The sequence below is a fragment of the Anas platyrhynchos genome, chromosome 9 (genome assembly GCF_047663525.1).
Source record: "Anas platyrhynchos isolate ZD024472 breed Pekin duck chromosome 9, IASCAAS_PekinDuck_T2T, whole genome shotgun sequence".
Classification (NCBI taxonomy): Eukaryota; Metazoa; Chordata; class Aves; order Anseriformes; family Anatidae; genus Anas; species Anas platyrhynchos.
In genome coordinates, this window is record NC_092595.1 from 14,728,844 (window position 1) to 14,744,979 (window position 16,136).

General features: G+C 44.7%; 1 protein-coding gene across 2 annotated transcripts; it reads right to left on the minus strand.

Moving 5' to 3' along the window:
• Nucleotides 1–782: 782 nt before the first annotated feature.
• On the minus strand, nt 783–16,039 carry PPP1R7 (protein phosphatase 1 regulatory subunit 7). Of its 2 annotated transcripts, XM_027464822.3 has the most exons (11): nt 15,900–16,039; nt 15,360–15,437; nt 15,070–15,192; nt 11,142–11,197; nt 10,104–10,169; nt 9,359–9,489; nt 8,360–8,522; nt 4,814–4,930; nt 3,783–3,887; nt 2,792–2,878; nt 783–1,166 (listed from the first exon to the last, which is right to left on the minus strand). In XM_027464822.3, the coding sequence occupies exons 2-11, from the start codon at nt 15,400–15,402 to the stop codon at nt 990–992; spliced, it is 1,068 nt and encodes a 355-aa protein (XP_027320623.1). In that variant the 5' UTR covers nt 15,403–15,437; nt 15,900–16,039; the 3' UTR covers nt 783–989. The 2 variants fall into 2 exon arrangements, with proteins under 2 accessions (XP_027320623.1, XP_027320622.1); XM_027464821.2 differs by lacking the exon at nt 15,360–15,437 and having other exon boundaries at nt 15,900–16,035.
• Between the last annotated feature and the right edge of the window lie 97 nt (nt 16,040–16,136).

Here is a 16,136-nt window from a genome sequence, read left to right on the forward strand (position 1 = left end):
TAGAGTGGGTCCACTCATTCTCATTAAAAAAGAAAACAGAATGCCCACAGAAGTTTCCAGCTTCACTTCAGGAAGTGACTTATCACTGAGGAGCTGGTTTGAAAGCCTAGCTTGCAGGCCACATCCAGCACTGCCCTATTCTGGAAGAAAACTGAAAGCAGTCTTGACTTCAGCCCAGGAAAGAGCAACATGCCTTGCCATCTAACATACTTTGCTCTGACAAACCCTGGGAAAGCAGGAGGCAAATGAAATCATAACCACCAATTAAAAATCTGAAAACACAGGCTAGATCCCCTCACCTCCCCAAGTGGAGCCCACAGCCCCTGTAACCTTATTCTTTTTAACTCCTTCTCCAGTCCTCAGCTTGGTCTAAAGCTCTACATTTAAACGCAGATGCTGTATTGCTAGTGGCTCTCTGAAGGCAGCTCATCCAGCCACGTACATCCTCACACTTTCCATAGCCCAGACTCTTCCCTCAGTCATAACTGTGCTTCAGAAAACTAATTGCTATAAAAATGTCCCCCCCCATACACACTCCACAGAGTTATACATACAGATATTCAGCATTCCCCACGTTAACACTGTCACCGTCTTTCCATATTTTTACAAACCTCCTGAGTCTGGATCTGGAACAGTGTTGTTTTTAAGGACATCACTGATCTGAAAGGTGTCACAGAGTCAAAAGAAGTCAGCAAATGGCTCCACGTAGAAATGCTCCCATCTGTAGCAAACAGTCGCTGCCAAAGCCTCCCATATAAATAACAGACACAAGCACAAGGAAGCCTCTTGTGTTAAGATTTAATAATAATAATAACAACATTTCAAAAACAATGAGTGCATTGTACACAAGATCTGGTATTCAGTGTTTTTTATTGACCATTTGCACTGTGAGTGTCAGCGTACTGAAGACCTGGGGAGTGGTAAGTGGATAAAAAACCCAACTGGGACATTTCTCCAAGGAGGGCAGGGGAGAGAGGGCAGCAGGAGGTTCAGAATCGAACAAACGTGGCATCAATCTGCCGGACAGACGGGAGGGCCAACATGATTTTGCGCCGGTACTGGGGATCCTTCTGCAAAGGGTTTCGCTCCAAATAAACAGTTTCCAAGTTCTTCGCCCCTTTCAGCTCATCCAGGTCACTCCAGCTCTCAACAAGGTTATCGTTCATCTGCAGAGCACAGAAGAGCACACTCACACAAACAAATACTTCCATCGAAGCCTGGTTACCAGGATCCTAACCAAACCATGGCTGCTCAAGAGGATTACCACCCAGTGGCAGTGCAGCCTTCAAGTATAGGTAAGAAGTCCCTGTCTACACATCCCTTCTCCCCCTGCACCCTCTGCATTCTCTCTCTCATTCCAAGCCTTGCTAACCAGCACCAACTTCCTTACACAGTCTTAGGTCGCAGGTCACCTGCTCCACTCACTCTACAGATAACATGTCTAGTCTGACTGGTTTTGATGGAAAAGAGCCAGCAAAACACTGGGACCAACTCTTTATGTATTATTCCTTTATGTATTATTCCAGTCCATATTTGTTCATTTAAGGGTTGGAAACCTTCATGTCAAGGTTTTCTTTGATTGTGGTATCTATCTTTACTTCCATGACTTCTTGGGTGGGAAGAGAAGGCCCCAAACTGATGCAAAGTGACATTTTCCTCTTCCCTTTACCTCCTCATTTTCTTACAAAAACTGTATCTGTGCTCCAAGGAAAGCACCAAGCTCTCTGATTCAGCTTCTCCTCTTGTCAGTACAGGAGCTGCCTCACTGTTTGCACTGGATAGGAATTCCCATGCAAGGGGATGAATGCTTCAACTGTCTGTCCAGGAAGACAAGCATGCACGGTGGCCACATGCTGCCCAGCCTAGAGACTACAGCCATGCTTTGGTTTTGGATACATAGGCAGTTACTACAAAAACACCACCTTTAAAAAAAATAAAAATCAATGTCCTCCCTCAATAACTGCTCTTCCTCACGTTGGGCATTCACAGTGAACTGGAAACTTTGTGCTCCTTGTTTGCTGTGTGGTAAGCAGCTCTATTTTCCACAGCTGCCTCTCTCCGTTTATTGCAGTGACAGCAAACTGCTTCATCATTGGGACTGCCAGTGATCCTGACAAAGATGGTTTTATAGTCAAGACCTTGAACTAAAGTAGCTCTTCCTTCTGCAGATTTGTACACAGCTACCAGAAGATGTCAGAGTACCAATATTTCAGGTGGGGAGTCTCCACATGTATCCTCACCAGCCTCATGGATGGCAAAGGGCTTCACTACTCAGGATACCAAAGATAACAAAAGCAACCCTAACAGTTACCTGCCTCCTAGGAATGGAAGTACACCAGAGACTGTTTCATTTGCTTTATATTTATAACAACATGAACATACCAAGTCTGCTCTAAACCGATACTGTGTTCCAGTGCAGTCGTGAGCCAGTATCAGCTTCTCTCATTACACAGTCATGCTGACTTAAAGAAAGATGAGATCTGCAGAAATAGGACACACTAGGGCTGTTTCATAACCACCACAACCATGAAGGCAGGGCCTGTTTCCTAGGTAGAGATAGGCTTGCTACCACTAATCAGAGCCCTGCAAAAATCACATTAGGCTTAACTCTTTCCTCAGGGGGAACCATTATGCTCTATCTACACAGCCTGTCAAATTCTTAAAGATATTCACCAGAAAAAGAGCTTACAACAGCTGCCCAAGACAGACACCACCCTCCTGCTGCTCCCCATCAGAGGGGTCTCTCTCACCATGTACAGATGTTTCAGGGAACAGTTCCACCTGCACTTACCCAAAACTCCTGCAGCTCCGTTAGGTGACTGATATTTTCAATCTTCTTGATTCTATTAGATGCAATGTCCAGCATTGTGAGTTTGTTCTAGACAAACAAAACAAAAACACATTACACTGGATTTCCTTTCATCTTTTCTGTCTTACTTTGTCAGGCCAGAGTTGAAAATCGTGAGAAGCAATGCTGTGTTACTGCCAGCTGTTTAAAGGCAGCACGACAAGTACTCTCACTGCCTACATACAGCAAGAAAGACTGTTTTTAATTAAACCGAGTTACTGACCTTCCAGAAGCCATGAGGCAAAAATGAAAGCAACTACTGGCTGAATGACAATTGCCAAGGGCACATAAAAAGTAAGCTTTCCTCATAGCGCGTTAAGAGAAATCCATTAAAAATTGGATCAGAAGTGTCCTCTTGAGCAGTAGAGCTGAATAAACGTTTTACAGCAGGAAACTCAGTAGTTTTAGAGAAAGTTTTTTTCTGCCTTGCACGCAATCAACCAAGTTCCAGATTTCTCTTCTCTCCTACAGTGCCACCTGCTGTTGGGTGAGAATGAAAATGCTACACGCACCCATGAAATCAGTCCTGCCCAGAAATCTAGAAACAAGGGCAAGCCACATGTCATGGCTTGCCCCTTTCACTTCCAGCTCCACTTGTCCTATCGAAAAGGACTCAGTTATCTACAGACAGCTGTCAAAAGGCTACAGGGACAGCCAGCAGTGGCTAGCAAGTCTTTCCACAGCTAAAGACCCACCAGGCTGCTCCACTAACCACATGCCTTGAACTTCCCAACAGCCACCTCCCCATCACAAAAAAAAAATTCTGCTCCAGAACATCTGGAGGAGCTTCAAAATGTAAAATTGTTTAAGATAACTAATACTTGGACCTTCCTGGTCTTTTCAAGGCACTGAGGACCCCACGTGTAACTGGGGAAGCTGAGGAACAAAAGCTCCCTAAAGGGCAACAGTTCAGACACGCTTTTGGTCTGCTCACATTGTTCTCCAGTCCCTCGATGACTTCGATGCCATTGTTGCTGAGGTACAACTCACGCAAATTCACCAAGCTCTGCAGCCCCTCGATCTTGGTCAGACGGTTACTCTGAAAGTGTAACAGCAGTTAAAGTTCACTCAAAAAACATAAAATATAAGCGAGTCACTGGAGGAAAAGTATTTTTCTAAAGCATGGATGGGAAGGGAAAATAGTCCGCTTGGCTTCCCATTGATCCTGTGTGCTCAGTTTGTTGGATCTTTCTGCCACTGTGCTCAAGGAAGTTCCAGAAGAGCCAGAGTCTCCAAGTTTAGTAGAGTCAGATCCTGACATTCCCATTAGAAGTTGTAGCCTGAAAGTTTTCTACTTGGTCTATTTAGAGACAAGTCCATGCATTGATAGCATTCATTTTGTAGGTCTTGTTAATGGAATGGTCCTAAAGGAAGTTGCATGACTTCAGCCACGATACACACTGCTATATACAGCTCTGTAAATCCTATAAAATGAGATGCCTACAGGTACTGCAACACATAGCAAGTAACACTTATCAGAAATAATTGTAAGAGATACCAGAATGTACTCGCTTTGTCATGTATTTATCCCACCCTCTAGAAAAGACTGGAACATTCCCCTAGCTCATTAAGGGCACATTTCATTTAGCACAAGCTTATTCACATTTCCCCTCTCTTCAGGCAGAAGGCAGCGACACTGAGCCACTGCCACTATGTGCACTTCCCTGGCATAACTCACTTGATGTTACTCTGCAGTACCTCAGGAAGGGATTGGCGGATAGCACTCATTTCCTGTCCTCTCTCAGGAAAACCAAACATTTGTTTTATCATTTTAGCAGTGTCAATCTCATTTAGCACCAAAGAAAAGACAAGAAAAGCCAGCACAAAATATCTCACTCCATTCCAATAAAGCAGTTTGACCCAGACACCAGAGACCCACTGATTCCACAGATCTTACTGTAAGTTATGAGGTTGTTCACAGAACAGGGGTGTTCAACGCGTAACGACACGGAGCACAATCAGTACCTGTATGCTGAGCACAGTCAAGTTCGTCAGTGCATCCAAGTTCTGGAGCTTGCTGATTTTATTCTTTCCAAGGAACAGACTGTCGAGGTTAGTCAAGGCATCAATGTTTTCAATGGCCTGCAAAATGACCAAAGGAGACAGCGTTGCTGGGATGCCAAACTGCAGCCTGTAGACGCGGCTGGCGTTGTACAGCTTCAACCTGTGCAGCTGCACTCCGCTGCAAGACAAGCCTGCCAGTTCCAAACACAAACTGTGCACAAGGTAGGGCCTCCCTCAAAGAGCAGGATAAGCACAGTGACAGCGAGCCTCAGCCTGTGACAGCTGGCTCGCAGCATTATTGTTTGCTGACTTTCAGCAGGGGTCACATCCCTGTCACATCACTTTGTCCTCTGTTGCCACCACCGTCCCGGCCAGAGAAGAGAACGAACAGGCACAAGGAGCACTGAAAGGGACATTCCCTGGGCATGAGGTGTTTCCAGGGCACAGACACTCATTGAAGAGGCGAACGTAGCTGTCACCGGTGAATGGAAGGACTCTGGGAACAGAAAATGTAATTCCCAAATTTAGTCCTGACCATCCAGGATTAAAGCAGTCGGAGCCAAGCTGCTCCACGTATCAGTTTCTCCGTCATAAGCAAGGTTATCTGTCTGATGGGCATATCCAGATAAGGATGACACAAGGTGTTAATACATTTAACTACAGGCTACATATTCATGCTACAGGCAGAACATACAGGTACCAAGTTAAGCGATATATGCCTGCTAAATACACACACTACTGACAGAACATATACACTGCACAAATTCAAGTCCCGAGCTCAGCTGTCCATGGGAGAAAAGACCTCTGTGAGGCATCAAAACGAACCATTCTTTGTTTACAAAGGAAAGGGCACCAGAAAGCATGAAGAAAAGAGAAAAAAAAGACATGGCAAGAAAAGGGGAGAAGGATGGATTTAGAAAAGGCTCCTGTAAAAAGGAAATAAAATGCTTTTTTTTTTTCCCCCAGGGGACAGCCAGAAAAAAAAGAAAAGAAAATAGGTGCTGTTAAAAAGATGGGAATTTAAAAAACAGATTTCAGCTCACAGAAAAGCAGCAACATGAATATAGATACACACACATGGCTGTGCATCTGTGGTTAAGTATCTTGTGACACCTCAGCTTTTCTCCATCCTTCTTGCCTGGTGATTCCAGAGACTAACAGTGCTGGTGTGACAGGACACCAAGCCCTAGCACCCCGTAGTTTTCTGCGTGCGCACGCTTCTGGGCAAGGGAAGGCAGAGGAAGAGGGACAAGTGCACACAACGCATTACAGGTAAGCTCTGGAAAGGAAAGCTTTTCAACCTCTATCCCAGAATTGCCAACAGATTCAATGTAAGTTGTTTTATCAGCTCATATTTGGACTCACCCTCCTTCTAGCCTGTGGACTTACCCCTGCTTTGGCCTTGCAAGAAAATAATAGATTTTTTTCTCATTGGTAGCTCCCCCAGCCCTGAAGAGGAAATACTTGTGATTCTGAGGGTATTGAGAAGAAATAATCAGAAAAAAAAAAAAAGCTATTTAAAAGCTATAAAAAAGCCACGCTAAAGTGAGAGTATGAAACAGATGGGCATGAGGAAAAAAAACTTGGGAACAAATAAAGTGCTCGCCTTGTAGTTGCCTCAGTCCAACTTTGGAAAGAAAAGCATGAAAGTGCATTAGCTCAGGCATAAAATTATGTTTCCTCACCATTCACATAAAAAGGACAGAGCTATGAGTGCTTAATAAGTCATGACAGACTCCAGGGTAAGTGTGCACCAAGAGGTTAGAGTTTTGCAGCAAAACAACTACGCCAGCATTACTGCAGGAGCTTTCATGTGCAGGGTATGAACTTACCAGGCACCCCAAAACCAAGAAGGCTGCCTGAACAGACAGCCCATAGGCTTTTGTACTACGGAGTTAAGGATATGCCCACCATGGAGCCAAGCTATCCTGCTGGCAGGAAACTATCAAAAGAGTTCTGAGTTCTAGGCATCCTCAAATAACAAGATGTTTTTTTCATGCCTACCCTAGACATTACTGGGTTTCTCACTCCAGTAAAGCAGCCAGAAGCACAGAGCAGTGCTGCCTGAAGAAGCCAGAACAGAATTAACATAGAAATGCTAAAAATAATTTAGCTGTGTTACCCATACAGTGGGATAACTTTTTTTTAAAAACATGCACAGCCTCAGTGCTGCAAAAATACATGTAAAATAAATGCAACTTTGTTCTTTAAAATATAATTTTAGGCTTGATAACACTGGTGGCGATATACCACCTCAGTGTCCATACAGAAATCTAGCTGGATTTTTTTTTCCACACAAGGTAATGATGTTCAGATATGGAATGTAACAGTTTTAACCCAGCTTTTGAAATGAAAGATTAAGTGTGCTTAGCCTATTACATTTCTGAATACAGAAACTGCATCCCCCTAGGTCACGTTCCCCAGCCTATGCAAGCTGTAAGGTTCCTAGTTGTTTATTTGGCTGATGTTCTCCCACTTGGGATTTATTCCCATAAGTAATTTAGTTTCCAAACTAGTAACTTCTTAGATAGAAAAGTCAGTCCAGTTTAGCTTTAGGGGAAAAATGTTTTTTTTTTTTCCAGTTCATAAAAGCAGCAAACATTTCTGCCTTAAAAGGCTGTTTATAACAGCTTATGTTTCCTCCTTCCTAGAAAGTTAAGTGTGCTTCCACAGCGGTTGCAATGTAGAGGACAAACAGGTATTTTCTTCATCTGCTCCTTCAGCATAACAAATAGTTTTTCAGTGACTGTAACTGGGGAGCGTCAGCTTACATAATTTTCAGATGGGAAAAATGCTTATTTGTAACCATTATTTTCTAAAGTATACATAATTAAAGAAGTTTCTAAAGAATTTGTTTACTTTGCACATTGTAAGTCTCGTGTGTTGCCTGTTTCACCAATTCTCTTATGAACTGGGCAAGATGCAGAAAAGCGTGCCTTATGGAGAGCAAAGACTACTCAGAACTGCTTCCCTTTAAGTGGCACAGACTTTAAATCAGCAGAGCCAGAGAGGTCACTAACTGAACCATAAGACAAAGCACTCAGCAGTGGAGTATCAGTTTTTTGAGGCACTTCAGAGTAAAGTCAAGAAAGATCTTTTTCCTGAGGGAGACTGACAAAATTATCAATTATACAATACGAATCTCAAACTGCAATTATGTTTGAACTCCATAGTGCCAGCCTCTAGGAAGGTAAGAGAAAGCAGTAACTGCTGGTTTTGATAGGCTTGGCTCTCTGTCAAGAGGAAACTGTCATCTGCAAGAGGCCACACACAGGGGATGCATTAAAGAGAGATTCATCAATAGTAGTTTAGTAGCCAGGCGCTACATGCATACATGATTAAAGAATTCAGCAGGCGCAGCAAACAAGCAACTACACATTAAATGACCAGAACAATAAAAACAGCAAAACTGCAAGTAAAAGTCAATGCATTGCACTTTCGAAAAGGGCTAATCCCAAGCCAAAGAGCTCAAAACTCTTCAGCTAACATCCTGTACAGCAAGCCTACCCGAATTCGATTGGATCCCAACTCTAACATCTGTAACAGCTGCAAGTGGCTCAAATTCTCAATTTTGGCGATTTTGTTGTTGACAAGGAAGAGTTTTTTAAGTTGGGTAAGCCGATCTAGTCCTTCAATGTGTCGCAGAACATTAAACGAGATGTCCAGGATCCTGAGGTAAAACAAAACAAAGGTCTCTTCAGTCCAGGAGGCACAAACGATTCCAGAAGGGACATTTGTAAATCGGTGCTGAACCTCGCTACCTACAGAAGCACTTTGCTAGGCCCTGAGTCACAAGCGGTGTTTCTTTATTCAGAAATAAATATAACTTTTAAAATACTTCCATAGAATAACAGAGGAAAAAATACATATGTAACACACGAAGGATAGACCTTATTTTTTGCCCAGTTGTGGACCTGCCACTCTTAGCCAACCTTCAGTACTGCACAGCCTGTAGGAAATGCACGGCCCTAAAAGATCGGCCTCTCTGCAGACAAGGCCAGGGCCTCCCCTAAGCATGAAGCAGTTGCAACTGCAGGAAGTAGGTCACTCCTCCTCAACCCCAGTGGAAACAGTTTCATGATCAAGGACCAGTGCCAGAAGCTAGGAGGAGCACTGTTCCTTCCCCATGTCTCCCACAAAACATCAAGTCTCTTGTCATTTCCCACAGGAAGGTCAGCCTGCTGCACGGAGCTCTCACCAGCAATACCAAGGGATGCCCGAGTGCTTCTGTACCCGGAGAGAAGCTGCAACCACCTATCGTTCTTACTGTCTTACACACCATGCATTTCACATCCAGCTGACTGTCCCTGTTGAGCTCCAGGATAATGAAATTATTTTACCCCACAGGTTAAACACCAAGGGAGAACAGACCTTGTCCTTCACAGAGCACCCAAACAAACTACGAGAAGGGTCTGAGTGGTAAAGACTGGAGTTAAGTGCAGCACGTGTAACTCACTGAGTGGCAAAACACCCTCAGGCTAACCCCAGTGATTCCCTGTGACTCACTCAAGTTCTGTTAGAGCCTCCAGGTTCTCAATCTTCCGAATCTGATTGTCGTAGAGATCCAGCTCCCGCAAGGTCTGCAATTGCTCCAGGTTCTCAATGCGCTTAACCAAGTTCTGACGCAGACACAGAGTCTAAGAGTTGAAGAAAAGTTTAAAAACAAAAAGATTAGTAGATACAAATGACAGTGTGTAATGCCTCTTGGCATACAGAGGGTGAGTTTTTGGGGTTATCCATAAAGTTTTGTGGATTATTTGTTTCTGTTTTCTTTTTAATTGAATTTTTCCTGTTTTCTTCCAACACTACGACAGGAAAGCTTTTTACCATGAAGGTGGTCGGACACCAGAACAGGGCCCCAGAGAGACCGTGTAATTGTAATGTCATCTTGGAAATATTCAAGAGCTCAACTGGACAAGGCCTTGAGCAACATGCTCTAACTGGACCTGCTTTGAGCAGGGAGTTACTAGGGACTTCCAGAGGTCCTTTCCAGTCTAGAATATTCTATGTTAAGCCTGTGCAAGTACAAAATGCATCTCTTAGAATCAACTCTGATGTGTTCTCTCTCATTCACTTCCAAAACCAACTTGCAAATCCCCGGCATTTTTATTCCTACTCGACAAATGGGTCAAGCATAAGGTGAACTCATTAGGATCTCAGCCAAAGAGAGACTCGATGTTTGTTCTCTAATGGATTACACGTGCAAAACGTCCAGCTCTGAGACACATTCTCTGTTCCTTAGGACCGCTACCTTCACTTTCTTGAGCACCTCAAATCCTTCGATTTTTCCAATTCGGAAATGATTCAGGTCCACATCCTGAAAGAGAAACGGAGGTCAGAGGGATTCAGCAAGTGTTTCAGAACACTCTTCAAGACTAATCTGGTACTTTGTTGTAAGCAAAATTGTAGACTTACAAAATTCATGGCTCATAAAAACTTCCCTTTAAAGCGCTTGTGAAAATTTGTTTTGGAAGATATTTCCACCAAAGGTGAAGTATGGGGCCTAAGCTTATCAGCTGCAACGGCAGTATCTGGGAAAGTGCCGCAGCCCTTTCCTGAGTCTCTGCTTTGTTTCACCAATAGGGGACTTCTTTTTCCCTCCAGTAAATTTGGAACTTACCGAGAAACATAAATTCTGTTGTCTGGCTTGAATAAACTACTGCACAAAGTTCTCCTTCCCACTTTGCTAGGGTGTAACTGGAACACACCTCGCTATTTCCAGTTCCAGGCCTCAGGTGAGTAAGAACCACTGGTAGTTCAAACAATCTGGTGGTTCTGTGAACAGAACTCGGCACTAGCAAACAGCTAAAGCACTTCCCATCTATGCTGCTCAGCCCCAGATGCTCTGGTTTTCCAGGTCAACCAAAGAGACCTCCACCGCCCATGCTCAGAAATTCTCCAGTGTACAGGCTCAGGAGGCTGCCTATGCCCAGGCACAAGGCCAGTTGAGTTGCTGTCTCTTACAAATCACAGGTCTGACTGCAGCAACCACTTCATTTAAGATTCTCACAAGATCTCGTACCCCATCAGTGACACTTGCAGCATAGCCCCACTTTCAGCGTCTCCATGTTTATTGCAAAATTCAAAATGGCCCACAAAAGGTTTGGGATTTTGATCAAGAATAATACACCTCTACTTCAAGTCTAAAAGCCCTGAATCAATTCTGGGGAAGACAGAACAGCCAGCACCTTCAGAAGAACTGGAGCTCATAACCAGGTGTCGATACGTGCCTTTACTATCCTTTTCTTCCCTCTGTGTAAAGCCCATAAGGACAAAAAGCTGCCTTTACCTCAGCTTCTGGATCCAGGTTAATTGTCTCCATGTCCACTGGTGTCTCTGCTTCTCCTGCAGCAGAAGCAGACACATTATAAAGTTCTGCTACCTGATGGCAAAAGGCAAGATGACAACAGCTAACATCCAGAGAGACAGAGGGAGCAAACACTCTCTGCAGAGGGAACACGTGCATAGTTCAGACACACTGCTGCATTAAAAATACGTTTCACCTATCTGGCTTCTCATCATGACAGCTAGGCATGAAAACAAAATTTTAATAACAACAGAATTTCAGGACTAAGTACAGAGGACAGAAAGAACAGCCCCTTACCCAGCCTGCTTACGTGGCTGCTGAATAACGCTGGCTTCAGGTTGATCTTGGCAGGATTCTTCTTCTTTACAGTTAGGGCCATCATCTCTCTGAAGATACACCCTCTAAAGTGTCTGTGCTCCTCAGACATCAGTGCCAAGAAGGAATCTAAGCACACCTAAACTCTCTAGTGATAGTGCCAAGAATGACCAAGCATCTCAGCAATCCCACCCTTCAGCTTTCCTTGCATAAATTCTGCCAGGTTATGGCAATGTTGTGCCCTCTTGTGCACGGATCTCCCTTCTTTTGTTTGAATGAACTCACTGATATGCTAGCAAACACTGTTTATCACGCTGCATACATTTTCTTGGGAAATGCTTTTGTAGCTCTGGAAGACAGCCCAACGTTTGCTGTGCTTCTATCACAGCACAAGAGGGAGCGAAGTTTACTGGATAAATTCACGATGAATAATTCATGCCCGATCCTCATTTGTTGAGGATGGTGTGATGGTTGCATCAATCTCCAGAGAAAGTCTAATTAGACTTTGCAAAGCAGACATACAACGTGCAACCCCTTCCCATTTCACATGTGTAGCTTCTGTCTGTGCTACCAAAAAACTAGAAGGATATTTAATTAACCAAATCCCATGGGCTCTGGATTAACTCCTCATTACAGGATGCGAGCTCATTCCATAACCCAGAAGGAATGAACAATTTCATAGCCCAGCATGGTCACAGTGCCCATGCAAACGCCAAATATCCTCAGTATTTAATGAATTTTTCCAAAAGATGCTTGGAATTACCTGTGATATTGTAAGGATTAACAGTACAAACATTGCAGTTTTTAACACTGCCAGACTGCAAGGTTTTAATAGCTCCACACCCTGCCTTACCTTCCTGCATTTGGCCATGGCTCTCGCCTGAGCATTCAAACAGGAAAGAGTTCTAATTGAACCCACAGAAATTAAGACTGAAAAACAATCCTCTGTCCCTCTTCTTCTAACGTTGTATGCAGCATAAATTAGCAGGGAGCATAAACTCTATTTCAGGGCTGTGAAATGAGCTGGTAGGTTTGGTAACACTGAGTGGTGGTACAAAAAGCCACCAAAACTGACACGCATACACTCGCCTGTCAGTATTTTGGCAGTGGGCAGCACCTGCATTTTCTTATTTTTCTTCCAGACCAGGAGCAATGCACTTCAGCAGAGGAGTGGGACACGCTTCCCAGCTGCTTCCGAAGAAGCTGCATCTCTTTGACCTATTTCTAGGGTGCAAGATCTGCCAGCACAAAGTGCTCCCAGACAAACAAGCAGCCTAGCTGAACTCACAGCCAGCGGGAACACAGCCCAAGTTTGGAACAACAGTTACTTGAGATATCACATTTTTTAAAAAAAGCAAACAATTCCCTCTGTATTGAGTTGTACAAGCAGTAAGTCACAGTGAAGGAACTTCTTTTGGGACTTTTTGCCATATGACTTTGAGTGACCAGTCCTTGCCTGTCCTGGCACTACCAGAAGTGCAGAAACCTGATGGCACAAAACCAATTCACACAGGGGAAACGCAACAACTTCACAGCAATAAAAGCAACTTAAAACTAATAGGCATACACATTGCTGTAATAAGGCTGGCTCCCAGGAAGGTCACGTACTGTATAGAAATACTCCCGTACAGCAGTCTGTGTGCTGATCATATGGACAAAGCAGAGTCGTGATGAGAACCCGAACTGCGATTTCACATGCACACAGTACGTGTGCAAACAGTCCACAGTTTTTAATGCAGCAGGTTTCTCAAGGGAGGGGGAAAACGTGGCACTGAAGTTGCTTAAGTAAGTTTCTGTGAAATTCATGCCTGCAAGCTAGACAGCTCTGCAGCTGTAGGGAAGACGACAACATTCAGGAAGCCTGAGTTCTGCAGCACAGAACAGCAGCTACTGAGTTACGTAAATCCACAGCACCACAACCATTTAAAGCAGCTGAAAGCCTAACTGCACTTTTTAAGCGCATATGCATGAAAAATATTATAAATAGCTAAGTTAGAAGCTGTCTCAACAGAGGCGCTATTCCTCAGAGAATTAGCTAAACAATAAAAGTGAAGTTTCAGCTGTTTGAGCTCTATTTACGATCCTCAGCAAAAGACATGGAGGACTGTTCGTTTTGCTTTTTAGCTGAGTAACTCAAAAGCTGGCTGAAGACACTGGCTCGAGCGTTCCAATATTATTCCTCTGCTTGGTTTCTGCCCTAAAAGAAGTTTTCTGGATCCTAACAGTTTGGAAGGAGACAGAATGCCAATCCAGTCGTTACGGTAAAGAGTATCCAATGCAATTCGGACAAATCTGAGGCTGCTTTTTCTGCCTCCACTTGGAATAAAAGTACATCATTTGAAGTCGTTTCTCTACTATTACAATTCCCAAGGGAGCAACATAGAAAACACAACCCCACATGCACAAATAAATGAAGCCAGCTAAATAAATATTCAAAATGTGACACATGTGCAAAGGAAAACCACGCCAGGCTGATCCGAGTGGTTCTTGACCATCTGGTGCTTGGGATTCACCATTGGTGAGATGTGCTCTTGTCCTTGTCAACATATCATCACACCATTGTTCAACTTCCAGTTTGTTGGGCGATTTATTTATTTTTTAATGGTTAACAGTGAGTTGTTAACAACCAAGAGGGAATTCATTTAGTTAAGAAGTGAAATTTCAAACTCTCACAAGAATTTGTGAGCTTGGAAGATGCTCTCAGCAAGTCTAAGGAACACGGTTAAATTAGGAGGAATTTGTAGTACATAAACAGTCAAAAATTTGCTGAAAAAAAAAAGTGTGTATCATTTCCCTTCCATTTTTAGACCAACAGATACACAAGCACGTTTGTCAAAAAGGAAGCTGTTACATCTCCAATTGTTAGCTAGCATTACGAAAAGGCCAGAAAATATTGCCACAGGGAGTCTTCAGAAATTCATTTGCTCTGACAAATTCTATGCAAGCTACTCTAAAACAAGCATTCCCACCAAACACACACAGGCTTAGAAAAACCTGTCAAAATTTCTACCCAATGCAAAGAGCAGTGAAAGTCTGAAGCCAAGAGAATTCAAAAAGGTGCAATTTTGATGCCTTAGCACTTTTAATTTAAAAAAAAAAAAATCAAGAGCTTTCTTCAATCTACCTAGAAACAGTCTTCTTTACCTTCCAAAGGAATCCGGCAATTTTTCAAGTTAAAAACTCCATGCATTGAAGTGGAATTATGAAGAGCTGTTTTTGCTTGTTTCTAATGAACACTTCCAGCATCTCTCTCCAGAAAGCAGTAACTCTCGCACACAAGAAAATAAGAAAAAAGCTGCATTGCACGTCAACAGTAAGGATTTCAAAGAGCAGCATGGTTCCATACGCGGCCAAAGAAGGAAAAAATGAAGGTCTAATATCAGGGGATCCATAAAAGAAGGCAGCTTTTCTCTAGCAACGCTTACACTTGATTATCCTTTTCTAAAAGTCTTCTCTGGCACATATGCACATTATTAGCTAACGCTGACAGAACCCCCGTGCAGCTATCAGAGACACAGAGGACTGACACACGCGTGTGACCGCACGCCCCGTCGGATGACGCTTCCCAAAGCGAGCGCTGAGGTCGGCACGGTACCTGTGGAGCTCTCGCCATTCTGCTCGTCTCTCAGGCTCTGCTGGCTGAGGTCCGTCACCAAGCACACCGCTTGCTTCTTCCCTTCTTCGTCTCCCGACTCCTCCGACTCGATCCGCTTATCAACTGCACGAGACAGACAGCAGCAGCATTAGGCTACTTTTGGCAGCGCGGCGGGTGGAGGCAGCAGCAAGCAGATAAAACAACCAGGACTCACAAATACCACTAGGCAGTTAGTAGATATCCTAAGTTAACTAATCGAAAGGTTTAGTCTTAAATAAAAGGCCTCTTACCCCTTGTTTCTACTTTGATTTTGGGTGCACTTTTTCCTCCCATCACATCTTCCTAAAACCAACAATCTGGGAAGAAGACTGGAGGAAAAAGGAAATTTCTTAGATCAATGAAGTGCAATTCCAAAGGTGACGGAGATGGAAGTAGAGTCATTACACTTAAAAGACCTTTTTTAGATAAAAATAAACCAATAACCAAGCCGGTACCGTGCGCCGCAGCACCGGGGGCACGGAGCGAAAGGGAAAAAGGAGAATTTTCCTTTGCCAAAAGGGGAAAAAAGGCGAGCCCAGGGGTGTCCCTGCCGCTACCGGAGCCGTGTCCCGGCCCCACAGGCGCTGAGGCGGGCCCGTTCCCCCCCCCCCGCCTGTATTTATCGATCCCTTCACGCCCCGGCCGCCTCCGCAGCCCCCTCCCGCCGCCTCTCCCCGCCGGGGCGGCCCCAGGCTGCACCCCCGGGGGCTTCCCGAGCCCCGCCGCGGGTTCTCGGTCGTGGAGCGTCGCTCCGCGGCCGTGTCGCGACATGTCGCGCCGGGGGCTCTCACCCTCCATCAGCTCCTGCTGCCCCTGCCCGCTCGCCGCCGCCATCTTGCTTCTCCTCCCCCCGCCCCCCGCCGGAAGCCGCCTCGCCGCCGGCCGCAGCCAATCAGGAGCCGCCCCCCCTGCCGCGCCGCAGCCAATCACCGCCGCGGGCCGTGCGCCCCAGCGGGGAGGGGGGGCTGGCTCGGGGAGCCCGGCTGCTGGTGCGCATGCGCCGCCTCCTCCCGCTGCCTGCTGGGAGT

What these genes read in the sequence shown, in the direction of transcription:
- PPP1R7 (XM_027464822.3), bottom strand. Translation starts at nt 15,402, where the DNA reads ATGGGAGGAAAAAGTGCACCCAAAATCAAAGTAGAAACAAGGG. An exon ending in GAGGCTCTAACAGAACTTGA is followed by an intron (nt 8,523 to 9,358) that starts GTGAGTCACAGG and finishes GTTTTACCTCAG; the next exon opens with GATCCTGGACATCTCGTTTA. An exon ending in CGGAGCTGCAGGAGTTTTGG is followed by an intron (nt 1,167 to 2,791) that starts GTAAGTGCAGGT and finishes TGTGCTCTGCAG; the next exon opens with ATGAACGATAACCTTGTTGA.